This window comes from Perca fluviatilis, chromosome 1 (assembly GCF_010015445.1).
Source record: "Perca fluviatilis chromosome 1, GENO_Pfluv_1.0, whole genome shotgun sequence".
Classification (NCBI taxonomy): domain Eukaryota; kingdom Metazoa; phylum Chordata; class Actinopteri; order Perciformes; family Percidae; genus Perca; species Perca fluviatilis.
The window spans coordinates 26,583,748-26,604,123 of NC_053112.1; the positions used below are offsets into that span (position 1 = coordinate 26,583,748).

A 20,376-nucleotide genomic window follows, 5' to 3' on the forward strand; every position below is an offset into this window, starting at 1 on the left:
TTTGACAGCATGTTTTTCAGGGGTTATGTAGTCTCACTGTAGTAAGTCAAAGGATGTACAAGGCACAATTTATTCAAACCTAATGACCATGGAAAGAATTCATTTCATTTTTTGTTTTCTGAAAAAAGCTGCTCAAAGGGTTGACATATTTGATGTTCATAATAGTATACTTTAAAATCACTTGGTTTTTATTAACTTGATGTTGCTTAATGACACACACATCACAATACTGTTTTAATCCTCCTCGCATACAGAATGCAGTAATAGCGGCCTTGTCTTCAAAATCCTGGGATGTGGAAACGGCGACAGAGTTGCTCCTCAGCAACTAAACGCAGCCAGGTGTGAGGATCCGAAACTCCCTTCATCATAGCATCAGCTCCTCCCTGGCATCCATTCCACCATTGCCTTTTGTTACACAGACAACCCCCCCACCTTCCCCCCATTCGCCACAGCAGTCTGAGCCTTCTTTTATAACAAGTTTGTTTGCTACAAACTCAACAACAGTAGCGCCGCAATCGCCAATATGCACAACACCCTGTTGCCTGCCTGACCCCCATCTGTCCATTACGCTGTCTTTTCTTCCACTAAGTCAAACTGTGTATCCTCGTAATAAGCCACCAAAAGCTTTCAATCATTCATCTTGTCTTCTATGCTCTTTATTCATATTGGCTCTGAAACCTTTTCTTTTTCGCAAATTTCTGTTCCTAATATTGCAAAGAATCAAATAACTGCCATTTCCTGGTAGATTGTCCAGGGTGAAATGTGAAGGAAGTCTGCATACAACTCTCAGTAAATCACCATTTACTCCCTGCTTAGACCTTATGTCAGATTATTCTCTTTTATGGACATTTAATAATATAAAGGTCTAGCTGGATTAAATGTACTCGACTGGATAGTGTTCTGCAATGAACAGTGTAATGGATTGTTCCTGAACAGTTTATCATAGACGCTTCAATCACCTGCTGAGTTTTTCTCTCTCTGCAGAATTGAAAAAAAGAAAAGATTACCCAAACATCCTCAAAGAAGAAAAAAGTTATCTGTAAATAGATGTGTGTAAATTTGAAAATACAATGGGATTACACTTTTTTTTTTCTTCTTACATGGCATTTTAAAACAAATTATTTTAAATATAAACTATGCCTAGTTTACAATTATATGGAGATATACGTTTTTTAATGCTTTTGTGATCCATGAGAAATCCCTAAGAAATCCCTGTTTTTTTTTTCTTTTTAAGATTGTTTAGGGGATGATAAAGCCACAATCCTGGCCCTAATGGGACAGGAGGTGACAGCCAGCTCAGGCCCTTACATGCAGCCTTTTTCTGCTACATCACAATCCAACCTTTTCTCTTCCTTGCATGTTCTATGCTGCCTTTTTATTTTATTTGGCCAAATGATGTGGTGATTGGGGGGGTAGTGTGTGGGTGTGTCTGTTTGGTTCAACCTCCCTTCAGACTTGTGGAACTCACGAGACTCTTTCTACTTTGTGGAAAGAGAGACACCTGGAAGCTCTGCTCGGCGAGCCACTTAAGCACAGTTTGGCACGATATCTGTAGTGAACCAAAGCCTTTTCTGTTGAGCATGTTGCTGGGAAATATTCTCTTCTGCTCTGAACAGATCCACCTGGCACCAACAGGGGACACACCTCAAGAAGAAATGAGTGATTCTGAATGTCTAAGGATTTTGAGTTCGAAGTGCTGTTTTTTATTTTTATTTTATTTTTTAAACTGATTTCAGAGCAATCATTCTCAACCATAGGCACGTTACGTTCAACCACTGGTAAAGGGATCTGCTCACCCTCTCAGTCCTGATGTTGATCATTAAGAAGGGGAGCTTTATCAGAATCCCTGATCCACTCCAGCAGTACGCAATCAAAACTTTGGCCATATATAGAGGGGTATAGATGACTTCCTATATTACCAAACATGCTTTACTAAACAGCCAAATAAAATACTCATTGAGGTTGTCTATGAACGATGTCTAATGAGTATTAAGAGGCTGGAACTCCTCTGAAGCAGATAGCAGGCCTGCACAGTGTTTTGATTTGAGGTACACAGACTGTAAAGAAATGCTTCATATATAGAGAAATGGGGTGTTGATGAATCCTTACACATGGCCTTTAAAATAAAATCTTCCTTTTGCTTGTCCTCCAGCCCGGTTGCTACCAACACTGGCATATTACTAGCCTGACCCACATCAAGATGTTGGCTGCAAATTACTTTTGCTGCTGCTAGGGTGCGTCTAGATTTCTAGGCTAGCATATTACAGTATTACACAGTTATCGTGCACATTGTCCACAGATGGTGAAGTTTAACAGCCAGAACCCCAAAAAAAAGGTTCATAGTCAAAGGTAGAAGGCACATGCCATCTCCTTCACTTGTAAATAGTCCAGTTCTTGGTGAAGAGCTGTCTCATTTTCACTGGAGTGCACCATTGATGGCTGGATCTATATTTTGTAAGAAAAATGAAAAGAGGCCCCCTCCTCCCCAGTGTTCTCACTATGTACAATATTGCACGATGACGAAGCATAGAATAAGGGGCTGTTGCATCTCAGTTTTTCCATTTGGATTGAGACTTATTTTCCTCTTTTGTTTCCTTGGAAGCGAGCATCAGCAGTATAAAAGCATGGTTATTTATTGTGACAGTGTCATGTTTCTTTGATTAAAAAAAAAAAAGTGGAAAATCTCGTTTTTTGTCAGGTCTTTTGGCTTCTGAAAACTACACTTCATAAACACGGTGATCAAGACAAATGCACTGCATGGTAACATCTAAAAGCATTTATTTTCTGGAAAAAAAATTAAATATGATCATGAGAATAGGCATACTTTAACTACATCAAAATTAAGTTGTCAACACAGCCCGCAAGGTTTCCACTCACCCAATGCTTAAAAGCAGGATTTACCCAGCAAAATAACTGACAAAAGTACAAAAAATATTTAATTGTAATAGATGAACACATACTTGTATAGTAATATATCATTTATGAATTCCAAGGGGAAGTATTGTTTCATACTTCAGCAGTAAAAAAACAAACAAAAAGGTAATTCAAACCCAGCTGGATGTCAGCCCCAGACCAGTCTCGGCGAGCTTGGAGCACGGTATCCAAACACAAATGTTTGACAGCTTAAATTTGTCCATTTATCACGCTGGAAATAAATCAAAAGGCCTTTAAAACCATTACAGGTGGCAGTTAAAAGGCCACAGAGTTTCTAATGGGCCTTGTGATGCTATAAACAAGCTAAAGCATCTCAACATACCAAAGTTAGAAACCTAAACATACCAAAGTTTATAAAATTTTGGTGTCGGTACATCTGTTAAATGCACAAATCTTATGCTATGATGTTCCATATTACAGCCATTTTCAGCAATTTTTTCTGCAAACGGTCTTAGATATTTAAAAAAAAAACGTTTAACTGCAATGGGTATTTACAAAATACAACTGTGTAAGTAAAACAGGCAAGCTCAAAGTAAAAAAATATTGTGCAACAGAGACATAAGGAGGAAGAGGTCAGGAGACATACAGTAGGATTTTTCCCAGGGAATTTAATAAGCAACAATCAGAACCAGATTAAAATGTTTGTAAAATGTCCATCCTGTTTTTTTTTTGTTTTTTTTTAAAAACGGCTCCACAAAAGAAGCAAAGAGCAACAAACACAAAGAAAAAAATAACATGTTTTTTGAGTAAGACCTACATACAATGAGCTTCAAATCAAGACTATAAGGTATTTAAAACCTTCTAGGATGTCAGTGGTTTGTGTGTGTGTGTACATGTGTGTTTTAGGAAAGGTCCATAATGTGTCCAGGAAAGCTTTAGAGTCAGAGGAGCGTGTACGTAGGGTCGAGGAGCAAAGAGGAAGAGTCTGGCCCGTTCTCTACAGTCTTGATTTCACCTTCACCGGTCTCCTCTTTACCTGAAAGACAACAAAGTTTGGACTCCGTGTCAGCCCAGTTGACTCTTGGCTCTTTTCACCGGTCGCAGACCCTAACCCTATTTTGTCCTTTTTATTTTTCTAATTGAATGGTCTGTGTCCGAAGGAGTGAGAGCTGCCAACGAGCCGCAGCTCGGGGAAAGTACAGCTGGCATATTTTCACCTCTTAATCTGTGAATTCAAGATTTATTTCGACCAAACCAGAGTCTGTGATTGTTGGAACAGGTACATTTTTATTTTGTTTCTGTCCCATTTGAATGAAGTGTTGTTTAACTAAAAAAAAAAAAGCTAAGAGAGCTTAGCGAACTTGTCAATGGCGTGCAATGCATCCTAGTGGAGCTACTTTTAAATTAAATGCCAACTATTTCGATAATCGATTGGTCAGTTTTGAGTACATTTTTTTAAGACAAAAGTAAAAATTCTTTGATTCCAGCTTGTTAAATGTGAATATCTTCTAGTTTCTTCTCTCTGTGACAGTAAACTGAATATCTTTGAGTTGTGAACAAAACAAGACCTTTGAGGACATCAACTTGGGCGTTTGGCAAACACTGATCCACATTTTTCACCATTTTCTGACATTTTATAGACCAAACAACTAATCGATTAATCGAGAAAATAATCAACAGATTAATCGACTATGAAAATAATCGTTAGTTGCAGCCCTACATCCTAGTACATATGCACAGCTGCCACGGCCCCATATGCAGAATAACTTGCTTTCTCAGTCAATATAGCACACACTGGGGAATTTATTTCTTCAGTGGACTACAAATACCATCAGTACTGATTGGACATAAACATCAAAAAGGTGGCAAATTTTCCCTTTGACAAATTCGTTGTAGTTGGGGAATGAGTGACATGGTAGAAAAGCAAGACCTAAAACACTTTGGGGTTTAGAGACATCCTGGGTTAAACCAACTCACTGCCAGCCTACTGTTGGGCTCTCCCTGCCTGCCAGAAGGAACTCCTCTCCTTGTAGACTTGGTATCTCCCTGGCTAAATGGGTCGGACCAGGCTGCACAGCTGCTCTGCCCTTGCTTGAGGGGGTATCCCTCCCTGTCATTCCTGCCACAGATAACCCCCTCTGGGCTGGACTCCAGCTCTAGCTCAGTGTCGCCCTCGCTGCCCAGGAGGAGGGCGACTGTCCCTACAGCTCTCCCTGTCTCCTCTTCAGGCTCCCACTTTCTCTCTTTGTCCTTCTCTGTGCTCACATGTGACCACCTGAAGAGAAAACGGTTGACATCTGAAAGACGATGGGATTTTTGTGCAATCCCAGGGTTAGGTTCATTAGCTTTTAGGTGAAACAGACACAAACTGGGACTACAAAGTTAAACGCACCACCGTCAAGCCTTTTATTCATTTATCAGCCAAACGATAAGCTAAGCTACTGAGGTAAATACCATCTTAAGTTACTTTCTGCCGCACCCCTCCGGACTCTCACCTCTGCAAGTCAATCTGTCTCTTTGTCCCTTCGTCATTCTGCTGCTGCTGTTTTGACATCTTGAGGTTGATTGACGCTGCCGATGGGTTGGAGTTGGGGTCAGCTGCTCTCTTCCTTCCTCTGCCAGCTCCACCTCCCGTTGCTGCCGCAGCTCCTTCCTTTTCAGCCGCCGCAGGAGCAGCAGCAGCAGCTGTTTTTGATGGACGGCCACGTCGTTTGACGGGCGACGCTTCTGTCTCGGCGTCAGGGGTCGCAATCTGACTTGGCTCCTCCTGAGAGAGACGGTGAGAAAAGCTCAGTCAAGAGAACTCTCTTAATGTTGCAGCAAGTGTAGTTCCAGCTGACATCTGGTTGGCTCAGCTTACCTTCTTCCCCTCTTCATTCTTGATGACTGGGTTCTCGTCGTTTTCCTGCGTTTGGCTCTCTGATGACTCAGTGGCAGCATTGCTGTTACTACAAGACACGTTTAAAAAGTTGAAGAAAGCAATATTCTTTTTTGTTGTTGTTTTTTGGGGGGCTTTTCCCTTTATTTTTAAGTGGATAAGACATGAAAGGGGGAGAGAGATGGGGGATGACATGCAGCAAAGGGCAGCAGGTCGGATTCGAACCCTGCGCCGCTGCAGGACTCCGCCTACATGGGGCGAACGCTCTTACTGGGTGAGCTAGAGGTTGCCCCGAAGAAAGCATTATTCTTGATGTGTGCGTGCGAGTGTGTGTAGTGAGTCTACATACCTGTTCTTATTGATAGTTGAGGAGCTCAGTGGGGAGGAGTTGGTGCTGGGGTTACTGGTGTCTGAGACTGTGGTGGTCTTGGTGAAGATCCTCCTCCCTGGTACCGTCAGAGGCTTGTTCACAGCTCCCAACACTGGAGCTGGTTTAGGCTGCATAGAGAAAGGGTGGAGTTGTAGGGTGCAGTTAATGGTATTAGGCTGGCAAGCATTTGATAGATCCCCGACAGTTATGTGGTGTGTACAAATAATCAGTGATTACTCAGAGTTCAATATATCACTCAATTTTCTCTGCTCCCCTTTGACTCTGACCCAAGCACCATACTCATATACTGAGAATACAAATACAGTATGTATAAACAGAGGTTTCTAAACTAACAATGGTTTTTCGCCTATTTAGCTAAACAATAAAAAGCAAAGAAGTGTTTACGTCATTATGTATTCTGCCCCTCTGCCCTTGCTTCAAATTAAACTACACTCGTTACAGTGTTGAGCATTATTACCTATAATGTGGATTGCTCAGTAAATTGGAGTGTTTTGGATTTACCTTTCCAGTGAGCAGCATTTGTCTCATCTCTGTCGACAGATACTCTTTATCATTTTTGAAGTCCTGTTGAAAGAAATTACAGCAGAAAACTTCGATTAGCATAAACTGCTAAACCACAAAAGGTGGCACATGATTGTGGCTTTAATATTAAAAGAGTGTGCCCATATTTATTTACCACTGAGTGGATATAAGTCATTCTTAAGTGTGTGTGTGTGTGTGTGTCTATATTGCCTTGTCCTGTATGATGAAGAACTTGGAGGGTAGAACAGGGTCTTTTGGAGAGTCCAGGTGACATGCAGTGCTCTTGTTGGCGATAACGAAGAGGGCCACATCGCAGACAATATACATTTTCTGCAACCAAGACAACAAGAGACACACAGTTATGATTGTTTAATAATTAGGTGACCTTTCACAAAGAGCTCTTAGCTTATTGCTTTTGCGTCCTTGCTTTCTTATATATATATATATATGTATGTGTGTGTGTGTGTGTGTGTGTGTGTGTGTGTGTACCTCATTGGCCTTTGAATCATCAAGACACTGTGCATCCTTGGTCTGTTTGATGTTCTCTACCATCTTCCTTAGAAAGGCGTGACTGTTGTTCTCATTCTTGGTCATCAGCACTTCCAGCATGAACCACAGGCACCTACACACACACAAGCACAATAAACATGCTGTATGTCACAGCTTCAGTCATCACCCCTTCTGTCTTATTAGCATTATAAGTCAAGAATAGAGTATAAAATGTTCTCATTAAAATTGAAAAGAAAAAAAAAGAAAAAAAAGACATTCTCAGCTTTATCATCAAATTCAGGGATAGGTTACAACATAAAACATACAAAACATAGTATGCCAACACTCACTCTTTGATGTCTTTGAGCTGTTCATATTCATGTGGTTTCGTGAAGTCTGGGTCGTGGGCCAGCAGGTGGATCATATAGGGAACGACATACTCAGGAAGGAGGGAGACAAGTTTATCTGTGGGAAGGGTGAGAGTAACTAATTTTAATGTATATAAGGGTTTCCATCCGTCTGTTTTTATGCACCTTTTCAATTTGTGAATAAAAAAAACAAAACTGAAATTTAAATATTAAATAAAAATATTGCAAAAAGGTTTTACACTGAGGTGGAAAAGTTGGTGTATTGACAAAAACAAATGCGACAAAGTGCAATGGAAACAGACTTAATAATTGACGGATAGGAAAAGTGACTTAAACTTCTGCTCCACTAAAGAGACAAAAAAACTGCAGCAGACAAAACATCAGATCAGTGTGGCGACGAGGAGGCCATAATCTTCCTCAAATCAATACATTAAACAAACTTTAATGCCATACTACTGTCATGTATACCATATTGTTGACATTCTTTTAGGGTTCCATTGCCTTTAAAAAAACAAAAAGACATCTTTTCCTGCAATTGTTTGAAGTTTGGCTCATGTGGTCTTTGATAGTCTAAACTGCTGCTCAATAAAGCACACATTAAACATTTCAGTAACTTCCAACATGAAAACATCCACAGGTCCATTCACTGACCCTGAGCGAGAGGGTTTTGTTTGATGAACTCTCTGCGGACAGAAATGTTTTTGAGGAGGCACTGCCGGGCATGGGCGCGGCGCTCCTTCACTGGGTCCTTGGCACACAGGGCGAAGACGGCCAGGTACTCCAGGGGCAGCAGCAGTTTGACAAGAGCCAGGTGCAACTTCTGAGCAAAGATTTGACGAACCTGGTAGCACTCGTCCTGTATGTAGGGAAGAATAAACTTCAATTAAACTCAATTCACACAAGAGAGTAAAGAAGATTATTAGTACTAATGAGAATGTTTTCTTTTATTCATAGGATACATTTTAACTGAATCAACTGACATGTCAATTAGTTCTCATTATGTACACATACAGTACAATTTGCATATTATAATAGGGCTTTCACACAGCAGCCATTTTGACTTGTCATAGCAGGAAAAGTACAGGAGTTACTAATGACTAGGGCTGGGCGACATGGAGAAAATCAAATATCACGATATTTTTGACCAAATACCTTGATATCGATACTACGATTGTAGTGTTACAACAGTCTGGTAAGTTCAGAAAATGACATCACTTTACTGTAATTCAGTCTTTAAAACCAGGAAAAGACAACACTTATGCCATATTACGATATCCAAAATCTAAGATGATATCTAGTCTCATATCACGATATCGATATAATTGCCCAGCTCTAATAATGACATGCACAATACCAGGACGAAGCCGCTAAAATGGAACTCAGCCATCATTAAATTGATCATTTATACCTGTGCTTCTCTTACTGAGACCTGTCAAAATGTCGTCTGTTAAAAAAAGGTTCTACAAAAAAGGGATATGAAGGTGAGACTGACGTTGATAACGAGGCCGCAGAGCTGAAACTGTTCAGGTGTGATGATGTCATGGTAACAGGGCTCCTGGGCCAACTTCATTATGGCTCCACCTGCGGCAAGCCTCAGACGAGACATGTCTGACTTACTGTGAAGATGAACAAATAAAAAGGGGAAGAGGGATAACAAAGATGACTTTTTTTTTATTTTTTTTAATCAAATTACAACTGGTAAATGTGTTCCCCCGAGTGTATCCCGCAATCTGTATGAAATGATTTGCCCCCACTACATCTTAATCCTCTAACCGCTCTACTGTGACCTTCAAGCCCAGAGTTACCTGATCTTCTTCTGCTCTGTGAGGTCTCCCTCGCTGACCAGCATTGCTGACAGCAGGCGCAGGGTGGAGTTTGCTGACTTGGATTGGTTGTTCTTCATTCCTAGTAACCAACGCACTAGCAGCTTGATGGCCTGCACCTGTGCGAACCGGAAGAGCATGAATAATTAGACAAAGTGAGGTCCCCAAATCTTAAAAAAATATCTTTCGGTTTACAAAAACATCAAACAAGATCCGAATCCTCGTCATCAACACACGATCGTGTATGTGCATGCCTGCAGTAAAAAAGCTAAATCCTATTGACTAGAAGTGAAATAAATGCCTCTTACCTTAGCTAGGACCTCAGGTGAAACTTCCTCATCAGTGGTCCACAGCTTCCCATTCTTGTTTCCCACCGACTAGAGACATAAAGGCGCATCACATTCACACTCTTTTCTTGACTGGGGTTTATTTGTTGAAAGTTGTAATTCATAAAACAGGTGTCCAAAAATATAAACATGTTTGTTAAAAGGGTGCAATTATGTGTGCAACTGTTTCAGTACACCGTTTGATCCCCACGCACCCTGTCATTCATGAGCAAATCCTTGACAATGAAGTTAGCCACAATGGACTTCATTGGTGAAGCAAACTGATCTGGGGCCAGCATGGAGATGTGGCCCAGGGACACCAGAGGAGTAATGAGCTGCTCTGGGACGTCTGCATTCAGACTACGTGACAGAGGCTGGGGGTGAAGGGAAAAAAAACGGTGTGTGTGCATCCCAACAAAGAAATGTCAGTACAATAAAAGATTGATGTCAATTTGTAATATAAAGGTGCATCCCTACAAATCAGTAAGTAAGAAAACGGTCCCCTACCTCAAAAATCTGTGCCAGCTGCACTTCCTTGTTATTAAAGATGGCGTGGATACAGTGGACGGCCTGCTTGGCCTGGTGAGGTGTTCCCCGCTTGGCTTTCTGATGCAGGACGGGAATCAGAGTCCTGATGGACATTAGGAGGAGTTACACAATGCAGGTTATTTCTTTCATTCAACCCAGATGTGGACCAGTATGGCAAGTGACGAAAGTGTGGACCCTTCGCCTGTAGATTCATAAAGCGACAGACTACTGTCCAAATACAAATGTGTAGTGTTTGAATTCATCATTTGCACTTTTAAGTATAATGTAATTTCTCTCTTACGATCTTATCTGTTGTAGCTCTGTCTCAATCTTCTGCCCTGTGTTTCTGAATATCTGGATGGCTGCCTCTGCCACTTTTTCATCCTCCATCTTCAAACACTGCAACAGAGACTCGTAGGTTTCTGCTGAGTGGAACGCTGTGGGGTGGGTGAACGACAGGACCTATAGAGTAGAAATCATTTATTTTCTAACATTAAATTTGTTTTAAAAATGCACAATCCAGCCTTAAAAGACTGTTAGCATATTTTGCATGTTTGCTAAAAATCACACACTGGTTACATTTTGGGCAATGGCTTCCATTTATCACTGTATGCTTGGTCCATGCTATGTACCTTGAGCAGCTCCAGGCCAGAGCGGATGGCTGTATCAGGGGTAACGCCCTCCTCGTCGTCGTCAGCTGTGCCCTCAATGGACTTGTTCAGCAGCTTCACCAGAGCACTAAAAGAAAACAAATTACAAGTTATTACCTCACCTTTGTTAAAATAATCTAAATGCGCATTTCATGACAACCTGGAGCACTTTCGGATATCTTAGGACAACATAATAGCAAGTATTAAACATGACAGAAATTGTTACACTGCCTAACGTAAGCACTAGAAGTCATTCAGTATGTATGTTTCCTCTCTCATGGTGTTTTTCCATAAAGAAGAAAGGGTTAAACCTGTTCTCTGTCTAAAGCCTGCACGTACAACTCACCACCACTAGGTGTCTCAGTGAATTAGAAAAGCCTGTTAATGGTATTACACAATGACACAGACACAGGGAGTACATGAAGCTCCTTATTACTGAGATAGGGAGTGCAGGTCCGTGGTATGACTGCCTCTTTGTGTGTACTATACAAAGAGACACTTAAATCTGATGGAACAGGATTTACAATCCAGTTTCATCGCTTTCAATTTTAATCAAAATGTACTCTAATCAATTTTTTTGCTATTAAAATTTAGACTTGACTATGTTCAAATATTTTGGTCTGTTGTGAAATTTGAAAGTAAAACCAAACCCCAACACTTGGTGTGTTGAACACATCAGGAATTTTTCTGACCTGATGGCCTCAGAGTCGATGTGGACGGGGGCGATGCGCTCCAGCAGGAACTTAACCATCTCCAAGAACGGGTTGGTGGGCTGTTTGGGGAACGTCAACTTCCGAGTGATCTCCCTCTGCACACAGTACAAACAGTGCACCTTTAATACCAACATTCATGGATTTTTGCTTATATATCTCTACCGCATTCACGCCAAGGTCTGTATTACTAAATCTAGGACAACCGTCCTAAAAGTACCTTCGATCTTTAACCCAGAATGTGTGCTCAACTTAAACACAAGAGTGTGACTGGTGATTTTGAGGTCTTTAATATTAATGTGGTAGCGGATTAACATTATGAGGATTAAAACAAAAACAGAGGTTCAATGGTTTGCTCTGTTATATATAATAGTCCATTTACATTTAATTAGTCTGGATCAACGGAAATACATTTCCAGGATAAAGCCTGACATCTGGCGTATAAGGCTTTGGCCCTCACCTTCTGCTGTGTGTGTGTGTGTATTGCTGTTCTCAATAGTATCCCTTCGCTACAGGAAACAACAACAAACCTAGAACAAGCTTTTTTTTTCTCCTATCCCAGAATGTATCTGTGGTGTAGCCAGACCTTCCTCTACAGCGCTGTGGAGGAAGGTCTGGCAATGTGAGACTAGGTGTTTATTAATGCATAACATTTCCTGCTACTACAATATAAAGTTGTAATTTTTAAGTGACGGCACCTTGAAAATATAGGAAAAAAATTAACCATTTTTATTAACTGCCACAAAGACCTTTCTCTAAAACGTCACTTCTTCAGGGATTTTGAGTGATTTGTGACTGCTACATTGTAAATATAGGTTCAAAAACAAACTCACAGCACTGAGTCTTTGTTAAAGATAAGGAGAGAGAATGAGACTTGCAGCCTGTCTGTGAGTGAGCGTGTATGCTAAATGGATGAGTGTTCTTCTCACCACACAGATCTCAGCCTGTTTGCAGGAGCACGTCGGGCTGATGAGCATCTCCAGCTGAACTCTGAGCTTCTCGTCCTCACCCAGAACCTGGTTGAACTTCTTCATGAAGTCCTGGGCCTTTCCAGCATCTGGCAGGTTCTCTGTTAACATACAGGAGAGTTTAATTAGGATGTCAGTCATGTTAAGTGGAATGGACCTTTAACATTATGAAGAAATGACAGAGCGTGGGGATTGAAAGTGTACTGTATACGTTTGTGTGGTTTCCAACTTACTGGCAATACTCATCAGCTTCCCAAACATGGCTGTGCTATTAGCCTCGGACTATAGGGAGAAAGAGAGAGGAATATGTCATATATATGTTTTGCATCGAAATACACGGATGAGAAGGTTAGTTTTTGTGTGTCAACACACCACTGGCAGCTTGTGGAGGTCAAGCAGCTCTTTGACGAGGCTTCTGAGCATGTTCTGACACTTCCACATCTCATTCAGGGCCCTGAGAGCAAAGAATACACCAAAAGAGAGGAGAAACAGGTGAGAATTGGCAAAAACACAGGGGCTGATCAATCTACTGTCCATGTGATATGTACATACGTGTAGAACTGTTAGTATTGTTGTTTTCATGTTGTTTGCAGATACAACGTTGGGTTTGCTGGCCATTGTGCACTTTTGTATTTTCTAAAGCAATGTTTAGGCTATGTTTGAACATACATTAAAAAGATCCATGTCAGTATTTATGTGTACAATGTGCGTTTTTTCTTAGAGGAGGCAATATTGCAGGTTTACTGACTTGACAGCGTTTGTGTCCAGGCAGGCATACAGGTAGTACAGACACTTCATCTTCTCCTCTGTGTCAAGACTGTGAGGGACCATGTACTGAGCGAAGATCTTCTCTACTAATAACCTGAAAAAAGGAGGGAAGAGTTTCCGTGAATTGTGAGAAAACAAATATATCCCCTGTGCAGTAATACTTTCTGTATTAACAAAAATCTAAACTATTTATATATGTGTGCATATACTCACTTGTCATCAATGCTGTTCTGATAGTAGATGTGCAGCAGTTTGTCTTTGATCCAACTGATCTTCCCGGCAGACTCTTTCCCAGCCTCATGGTGCAGACAGTATTTCTTAAAAAGCTGAGCAAGGCCCATCATGGCCTCTTTACGCACACGCCACTATAGGGGGAGGGAGAGGAGGGAAGAAAAAACGATCAGGGAGGTAAGATTTAAATTAAGATGAGGAAATTTAATTTACATTTATTGTACAAGTATGAAAAGAGCAACCTGGTGTTGAGGGAAATTCCTTACGGTTTGTGTGTCATTAGGAAATTCAAAATGTAAGACTCTGAATCAGGGCTCCAAAGTGCAACCAAAAATCTATAACGTGGGACTAAACATTTTGATTGGTCGCATCGGTGTGCCTGCAGGTGTGTTTCTGGTTGCAGTATTGGGTTCAGACAGAAGGCTGAAGCCCTGCGTAGTGCTGTTTAGCACCCTGAAACGTTGTGAAAAACAAAATCCAATGTCCACATCGAAATAAAATATCCGAACTGTTATGTGACTTTGATGATAAAACCCACTGTTCAATTGTTGTGAAATATCTGCCACCACATTTATGTGATCCTTGCATCACTGCATATTAACACCGACTCTCTTTAAATGACCAACGTTATAAGTCAGGTTCCACAACAAATTAAGACTGCAAACCAGAACAAAATCCACAGATATGGATTTCCAAACAAACCCTCAAAGCACTTTGCTACTTTAATTGCAGTATGCAAGAGACCGCTTTGGCAAAGCAATTTTGTCTGGAGCTTTTTACACCGATCGACCAGTGGCTGGGCCATTGAGCACACACGGTATATTTTTTTAAATCACAAACACGGTCGGTCATTGAAGGTGCAGTGGATGATTGGTTAGTGCATCAAAAACAAATCCCATGCAGACTTTTTAATTAATTATTTTTTCCTACAATAGTCATTTGCAGGAAATCCGGCACCACCCCGGGTGTACTTTTTAAGCCCTGATGACAGAAAGCTTGGATTTGAAAGTAAAATCAATACATCCACCTGCTACTACGACTAACCACATGAGAGTGCATATTTGTCTCACCCTCTTGTCTAAGGTCCTTTCCCGTACGAAGCCCAACAGCTGGTCATTGACCAAGTTAAGGTCTTTCTTCCCAGCGTTGATAATGGTGACAATGACATCATGACGGATGGCTTCCTCTGGGTCATGGGAGCGCACCTTCAAATACTCTGATTGGATAATAAGGAGAAAGAAATGTAACCACTTTTTGTTCAGAGCATCATTTTAAAGAAATTACTCAATTAGAAGAGAGGAGAGTGAAGACGACACAGTGAGTCAGAAAACAAACACACCTGTCAGGTCTCTGGCCAGGTCTGGGTGGTTCATGAGGCAGTGGCTGGCAAACTTTACACACTCTAGCCTGACTGGAACGTGGATGTCATTGAACCTGGAGAAAAACAAAAATCCGTTATACAAAACTAAAAACATTTATATATATCTTTAGTACTCAATAAGAAGTACATCACTTTTCTTTTAATTAGTCTCTCCTGGTTGAAGTGGATCAGCTTAAACATCACTTTCTGCGAGTGTGTCTGCATTGTGTTCACGTAACTCACCGTCCTAAGAAGCACTGCCACAGTGGTCTGTTCTGTGAGGCCAGCTCTGAGTCTTTGGCCCCAAACAACTTCGCTAGCAACCGTACAACAGCTAGACGCTCCTCGCCATCATTGCTCTGCAAACACAAGAAAAACATGTAAAATACAAGCTGCATTTTTCCTTTCCTGCTTTCTTACTCTCACTTTGCCAGACCTTCCTCTACAGCGCTGCAGAGGAGGGTCTGGCTAGTCCACACAGCATTCTGGGATGGGGAAAAAACGTGGTCTGGTTTATTGGCATTTCTTTAAACCAATCACAATCGTCATGGGCGGCGCTAAGCACTGGGCAGAGCCACGGTGCCGCTGCAAAAAAGCCTCGGGAATTAACTTGTTTTGGTGGAACGTGTAAAAGAAAAGAGTGAAATCCGGCGGAATTCCCGACAGCAATGGAGCAATCCCGGAAGTGGAACGTTGTGGATATAGACTAGCTCTCTGCAAATAAGTAAGACAAACTGTCAACCATCCCCATCTTGTGCTTTAGCTGCACAATTATCCAATATTATACCAATACTTACCTCAAAATTTACCTTAAAGGCTGTTGTTAAAAAACATGTTTTTTGTATGTTCCTGCATTTGCTGTTCAAAAGCACAAGGGTTGTCAAACACCAATATAACACACCTGACAATGTGCATTATCTTACACTACTGAGAGGTATAGCCTACCCAAGTTGAAACAAGCTTTAAAATCTGCCCCGTTTGTCCATTACCCATTAATACTGCCTCACAAATGATTCAAAAATAATACTACAAAGTAACATCACTCCTATAGAGTTGACACCGTCTATAGTTTGATCAATGTTAATGTTTGGAGCAAAGCATCAAGAGAACTAGTCCTGTGATCTGAGGTGAGATGTACGGTTAACATTTTGACTGTGTGTTGTGTTCACCTTAAGTTTGAATTCCAGCTGTGGCATGACAGAGGTAAGCAGCATAGGGTCGATAGCAAACAGTTCCTGGATGAGGTCAAATACGTGCTCTGATAGGTCACTGACTGATGACTTGCCCATCACTAAAACCTGATTGAAGAACTGAGGAAGGAAAAAAAAAAAAACACTGTGAGAGACAAATACTTCATTAAACAAGATGTACTGTAGATCCATACAACAGCTTACGTAGAGAGTAAGAAAAACAAAAGTCGAACTGAAAATGAATAAGTGAGGCTGCTACTCACGTTAGCAATGCATGTCTCGATGGTCTGGACGGTCCTCTTCAGCAGAGTCTTGGCAAGATCGTACGCTTGCTTGTTCAGATTCTGTTCCAAAGGAAAGTAAAACACAGATTATTTAGTTTAACTGACAGTGAACATCAAATACTCACTAATACACAGAACTTCAAGCTTGTCCAATATGATGTCAGCTGACAGTGGTTGAGAAATATGCAAGGCTTGTATACTAAACTGTGAAAAAAAAAATATATTTCCTATGTGCAATTGTAAATTGTAAAATGTAACCATTAAGTTGCGTTTTTACTGATGCTGCTGTAACACAGCAAATGTCCCCGCTGTGAGACTAATAAAGCATTATCTGATTTTAAGGATCACCGTTTTTTATTTAATTTTTAAAACAGATTTTCATCAATAAAAAAAGAAGCTGTTCTAAATATTTATCATAATTTTGTAATATGGGTCCTCTTGTGGTGAGCACAGATCAGAATATGTTTAGTTAATCCAGTATGTTTGTGCTGCAAATGATTATTTTATAATCTGATTTTAATCCTGAGTTTTGTCTGTTTTTCACCCATTATTTAATATTCAAAATAAATATGCAGATTGAAAAATTAAATAAAAAAAAAATAAGAAAATACAACACAGTTGCATAATTATATCTAAAGATCTTTCTAAACTATACAAAATTAATACAAATAATGACATAACTAGATAATGTACATGAATGTGTGCGTCCTACCTTGTGTGCAGGAATGAGGTTAATGAGGATGGTATCCAGCAGCTCCTGTGTGACTCCGTCACCCTCCATGATGATGGAGCTCATCAGGTCTATCATGTGCATCTGTACCTTCTGGTTATGGCTGTTACTGTGGAGGAAGAGATGAAAATGAAAGAAAAACTCAAACAATAATAGATAAAAAACAAAACAAAGCGATTACTCATTGTAACCCATCAACACCTAGCAGTACCTGGGATTATATCTATCAGTCTGCATGTTTCTAGTGACACGTCATAATACAGCCGTTAGTTTCATTGGCCGTCCGACTGGGGTGGGTGGTGGCCTATCTGTGTCACCGAGGGACGGGGGTCAGCCTGAGGACATGGGACGGTGGAAACAGGCTGCACGTGAGGATCAGTGTTTCCTGAGCTAACCGACGTTTCTCCCTATAAAGTTTTCATTAGGTTATGTCCGTGTCCTCAATGTATACCAAATGAACTGTCAAGCGAGTGGCAACGCCTCGGTACACTGACGAATGAAGAGAAGCATGCTGGCTTCAGTCGGCGGTTAATCATTCAGTTCCTTGTTTTCAAATGTACGAGTAGGGCTGGGTACTGAATTCAATACTTTTTAGGCACCGACCGAATTGCCTCTATAGTATCGAGTATCGAAAAATGCCTTGTCATTCAATACCCAATTTCAATACCTAAGGAGTAAATCTCATCAGCGTAAGTGAGCCAATAAGCATGCAGCATGCTAGTGTTGTTTTCGTCAACGAAAATTATGACTAAATATCGTCGTCAATGAACCTTTATCACGTGACAAAAACGAGACGCGACGTAAATGCTGGTCATGTGACGACTATAATTAAATGTATAATGCAATATTGTTGACGAATAAAAACGTTTACCAAAACGAGACAAAATGTTATAACGTTATTTTGTCTCATTTAGTCGCGTTATTATTATTATTATTCGGGTCACACTGCGCAGACGACGTTACTTCCTCAAGCCCTGCATTATTTAAATTTAGAAGATAGCGGCGGTGAGTTAGAGAGTGAGATGAGCGTAAACGACAACAAACAAAATTAGGTCTGACACAGAGAAAGCTGGGACCGTGGCAGGCCAGCCGGAGTTTGTCTTTGGGAGAGAACGGCATTTTGGAGAGAGAAAGAAAGAGAGAAAGAAAGAAAGAGAGAGAGAGTTCTTAGTTCCTAACTGACTGACTGTGTGTACTAAGCATCCCTTGTTGGCCAACATTTTGGTTTTGTCTATACTACTAGGTACTTATACTATATTGACAGGATTAAATAGAATTGCATTACTAAAAAAAAAAAAAAAGACCAAATGTCAAAAATCATAAATTGTTCTCGACTAAAACTAGACTAAAATAATCATGGATAATTTGGACTAAAATAACACTAAAATGATTTGACATTTTAACATTTTAAAATGACTGAAACGGGATTTGTTTCATAAAATTGGTACTGTTTAGGAACTTGTATCGAAGTCACGGTATTGATATGGGTACCGGTATCTGGTATAATCCTAGACGTAGCGAGAGCAATCAAGTTCCCAGGGTTGGTTTACCGTGACACTAGGTAAATGAAACATGCTAAAAAGGGAGTCAAAATTTAGCTTATCTAGACATGTAACAGATTCAAGTAGGACTGTGCTGGAATATGAAAAAGGTCTGATAAGCAGTAATATTAAGGATTTTAGAAAATAAAACAATGTTCAGTTATAAGATTTGACACAAAAGGAAGCCGCAGCAGATAACAGGGGCCTTACTTGATGACAGAGAAGAGTGTTTTGAAAAGCTGGATGAAGATCTCGTTGCAGTCCTCCAGTTCAAAGCATATGTTGTACGACTTCACCCATGCCAGGTTCTAGAGAAACATTAAAAACACAAGTTACTTCTTCATCAGTAGTTTGTTGTACTGTCCCTTGAACCACAACTAACAAAAACACAAGTTTAGCCTCTCGTGGTTTCTACCACATAAGCGCATTACCTCCAGCAGGTAGAAGTATCTGTTGAACTGAGGGCTCTTAGTGTCTTCCAGTCCCTTTAGCTGTCTGGTGATGAACAGGAAGATGTCCTAGAGACAAGACAGGAAAACACTTTTTTTTTTGTTCATAATGGGGAGTGCTTGGAAAAAAAATTCTGGCAAGACCCCAAAACAGCAGATGTGATTAGAAAAAGCAATGACAACCAGTACGATGGTTTGAAATGTCAGCCAACATTCACCTCCGGTAACATTAGAAATCTCAGTGATGTTCCCTGGGTTTTTGAAGGAAACACTTGTTAGATCTAGATGGCTCTTTGATGTGGTTATCCTGCTAAAAAATTTTAATTCTACAATAACACCAGTTTATAGCACTTTTTTTTCATTGGCTTGCCAAAAGATTAGCCTGAACGAACTTAAGACTTAATGACTTAGAGAGGCAGTCAGGTTTCTCATTCTCAGATATATTATACAAAATTATATACCTTTATTTTGTAACATAATGGAATTGCCATTCATTTTATTTTGCTCATGTTCGTGTTAGTCTACTAGTCTCGCATTGCCAGACCTTAAGCCCAATTTATAGTCCTGTGTTAAATCGATGGCGTAGGTACGTGTAGATACGAACCCTACGCCGTACCCTAGGCAGTATCCTGATGTGCACCTCTCAAATAAAAAAAAAGGAACTGCACGCCGCAGCGACGCAGACCGCAACAACTGGGATTGGTCCGCTTGGCCGTGGCTTGGTAGCGTTTCCCCCCCTACTCATTTCCGGGTTCTCCTTCTCCATACACAACATGAAAAAACAAAACATGAAGGTTAACTTTTCCTGCTACAACTTTACGACTGTGGTCAGAAAGCACAGGGTAAACACTGTTTTTCCATCTACACCTCTAGAGTCGGTACTCGCTCCGAAGCTATCCCGGTCACTCTTACTCGCTTTACCACACACTCCCCGCATACCAGTTTATCGTCGTGTGTACTTAGTCTATAAAAATCCCTGCCAAACGTCCCAGTTAGATAGTTAATGCTGTAAACATATTCTTTGTAAATCTTAATCATTTGCTGAAAAAAACAAACAAACAAACAAACAAACAAGCAGGCCTGCCTTATTGCATGATTAAAATCTTCGTCAAAACTTGCCATGTTCAGCAAGTAACATTAGCTTGCTAGCTCGGAGGCTGTTCTTTTGGTTTATCGTAGCGACAGGATTTTTTCACACAGATGGCAGCAGGGGAGTGGCAAAGCCAGACATCCAGCTTGTCAGGCTTATCCTGGAAATGTACTTTCGTTGATCCAGACTAGTCAGCTACAGCTCAT

General features: G+C 40.6%; 2 protein-coding genes across 5 annotated transcripts in view; one reads left to right on the top strand and one right to left on the bottom strand.

The window, feature by feature from the left end:
• The window catches only part of ube2kb (ubiquitin-conjugating enzyme E2Kb (UBC1 homolog, yeast)), a 3,693-nt gene extending 1,011 nt beyond the window's left edge, over positions 1–2,682 (top strand). The window contains exon 4 of the mRNA XM_039794602.1: positions 255–2,682. Coding sequence (XP_039650536.1) covers positions 255–329 — 75 coding nt within the window. The 3' untranslated portion in view covers positions 330–2,682. The remainder of the gene's footprint in view (positions 1–254) is intronic.
• Positions 2,683–2,761: 79 nt separating this feature from the next.
• The window catches only part of pds5a (PDS5 cohesin associated factor A), a 33,516-nt gene continuing 15,901 nt past the window's right edge, over positions 2,762–20,376 (bottom strand). For 2 of the 4 annotated variants that reach the window (XM_039794562.1, XM_039794572.1), the window contains exons 4-34: positions 19,063–19,149; positions 18,842–18,939; positions 17,073–17,199; positions 16,340–16,420; positions 16,056–16,196; positions 15,130–15,245; positions 14,866–14,960; positions 14,597–14,742; positions 13,509–13,660; positions 13,276–13,389; positions 12,900–12,981; positions 12,761–12,809; positions 12,489–12,628; positions 11,542–11,657; positions 10,832–10,937; positions 10,501–10,661; positions 10,179–10,302; positions 9,887–10,045; positions 9,654–9,722; positions 9,328–9,464; positions 9,015–9,138; positions 8,174–8,378; positions 7,505–7,619; positions 7,155–7,287; positions 6,876–6,995; positions 6,645–6,707; positions 6,102–6,250; positions 5,735–5,822; positions 5,370–5,641; positions 4,852–5,149; positions 3,872–3,910 (exon numbers count right to left, since the gene is read on the bottom strand). In XM_039794562.1, the coding sequence (XP_039650496.1) occupies positions 3,872–3,910; positions 4,852–5,149; positions 5,370–5,641; positions 5,735–5,822; positions 6,102–6,250; positions 6,645–6,707; positions 6,876–6,995; positions 7,155–7,287; positions 7,505–7,619; positions 8,174–8,378; positions 9,015–9,138; positions 9,328–9,464; positions 9,654–9,722; positions 9,887–10,045; positions 10,179–10,302; positions 10,501–10,661; positions 10,832–10,937; positions 11,542–11,657; positions 12,489–12,628; positions 12,761–12,809; positions 12,900–12,981; positions 13,276–13,389; positions 13,509–13,660; positions 14,597–14,742; positions 14,866–14,960; positions 15,130–15,245; positions 16,056–16,196; positions 16,340–16,420; positions 17,073–17,199; positions 18,842–18,939; positions 19,063–19,149 (3,906 nt within the window). Of the gene's footprint in view, positions 3,911–4,851; positions 5,150–5,369; positions 5,642–5,734; positions 5,823–6,101; positions 6,251–6,644; positions 6,708–6,875; positions 6,996–7,154; positions 7,288–7,504; positions 7,620–8,173; positions 8,379–9,014; positions 9,139–9,327; positions 9,465–9,653; positions 9,723–9,886; positions 10,046–10,178; positions 10,303–10,500; positions 10,662–10,831; positions 10,938–11,541; positions 11,658–12,488; positions 12,629–12,760; positions 12,810–12,899; positions 12,982–13,275; positions 13,390–13,508; positions 13,661–14,596; positions 14,743–14,865; positions 14,961–15,129; positions 15,246–16,055; positions 16,197–16,339; positions 16,421–17,072; positions 17,200–18,841; positions 18,940–19,062; positions 19,150–20,376 lie in introns of all 4 variants that reach the window. The other 2 variants (XM_039794582.1, XM_039794591.1) reach the window with 2 other exon arrangements.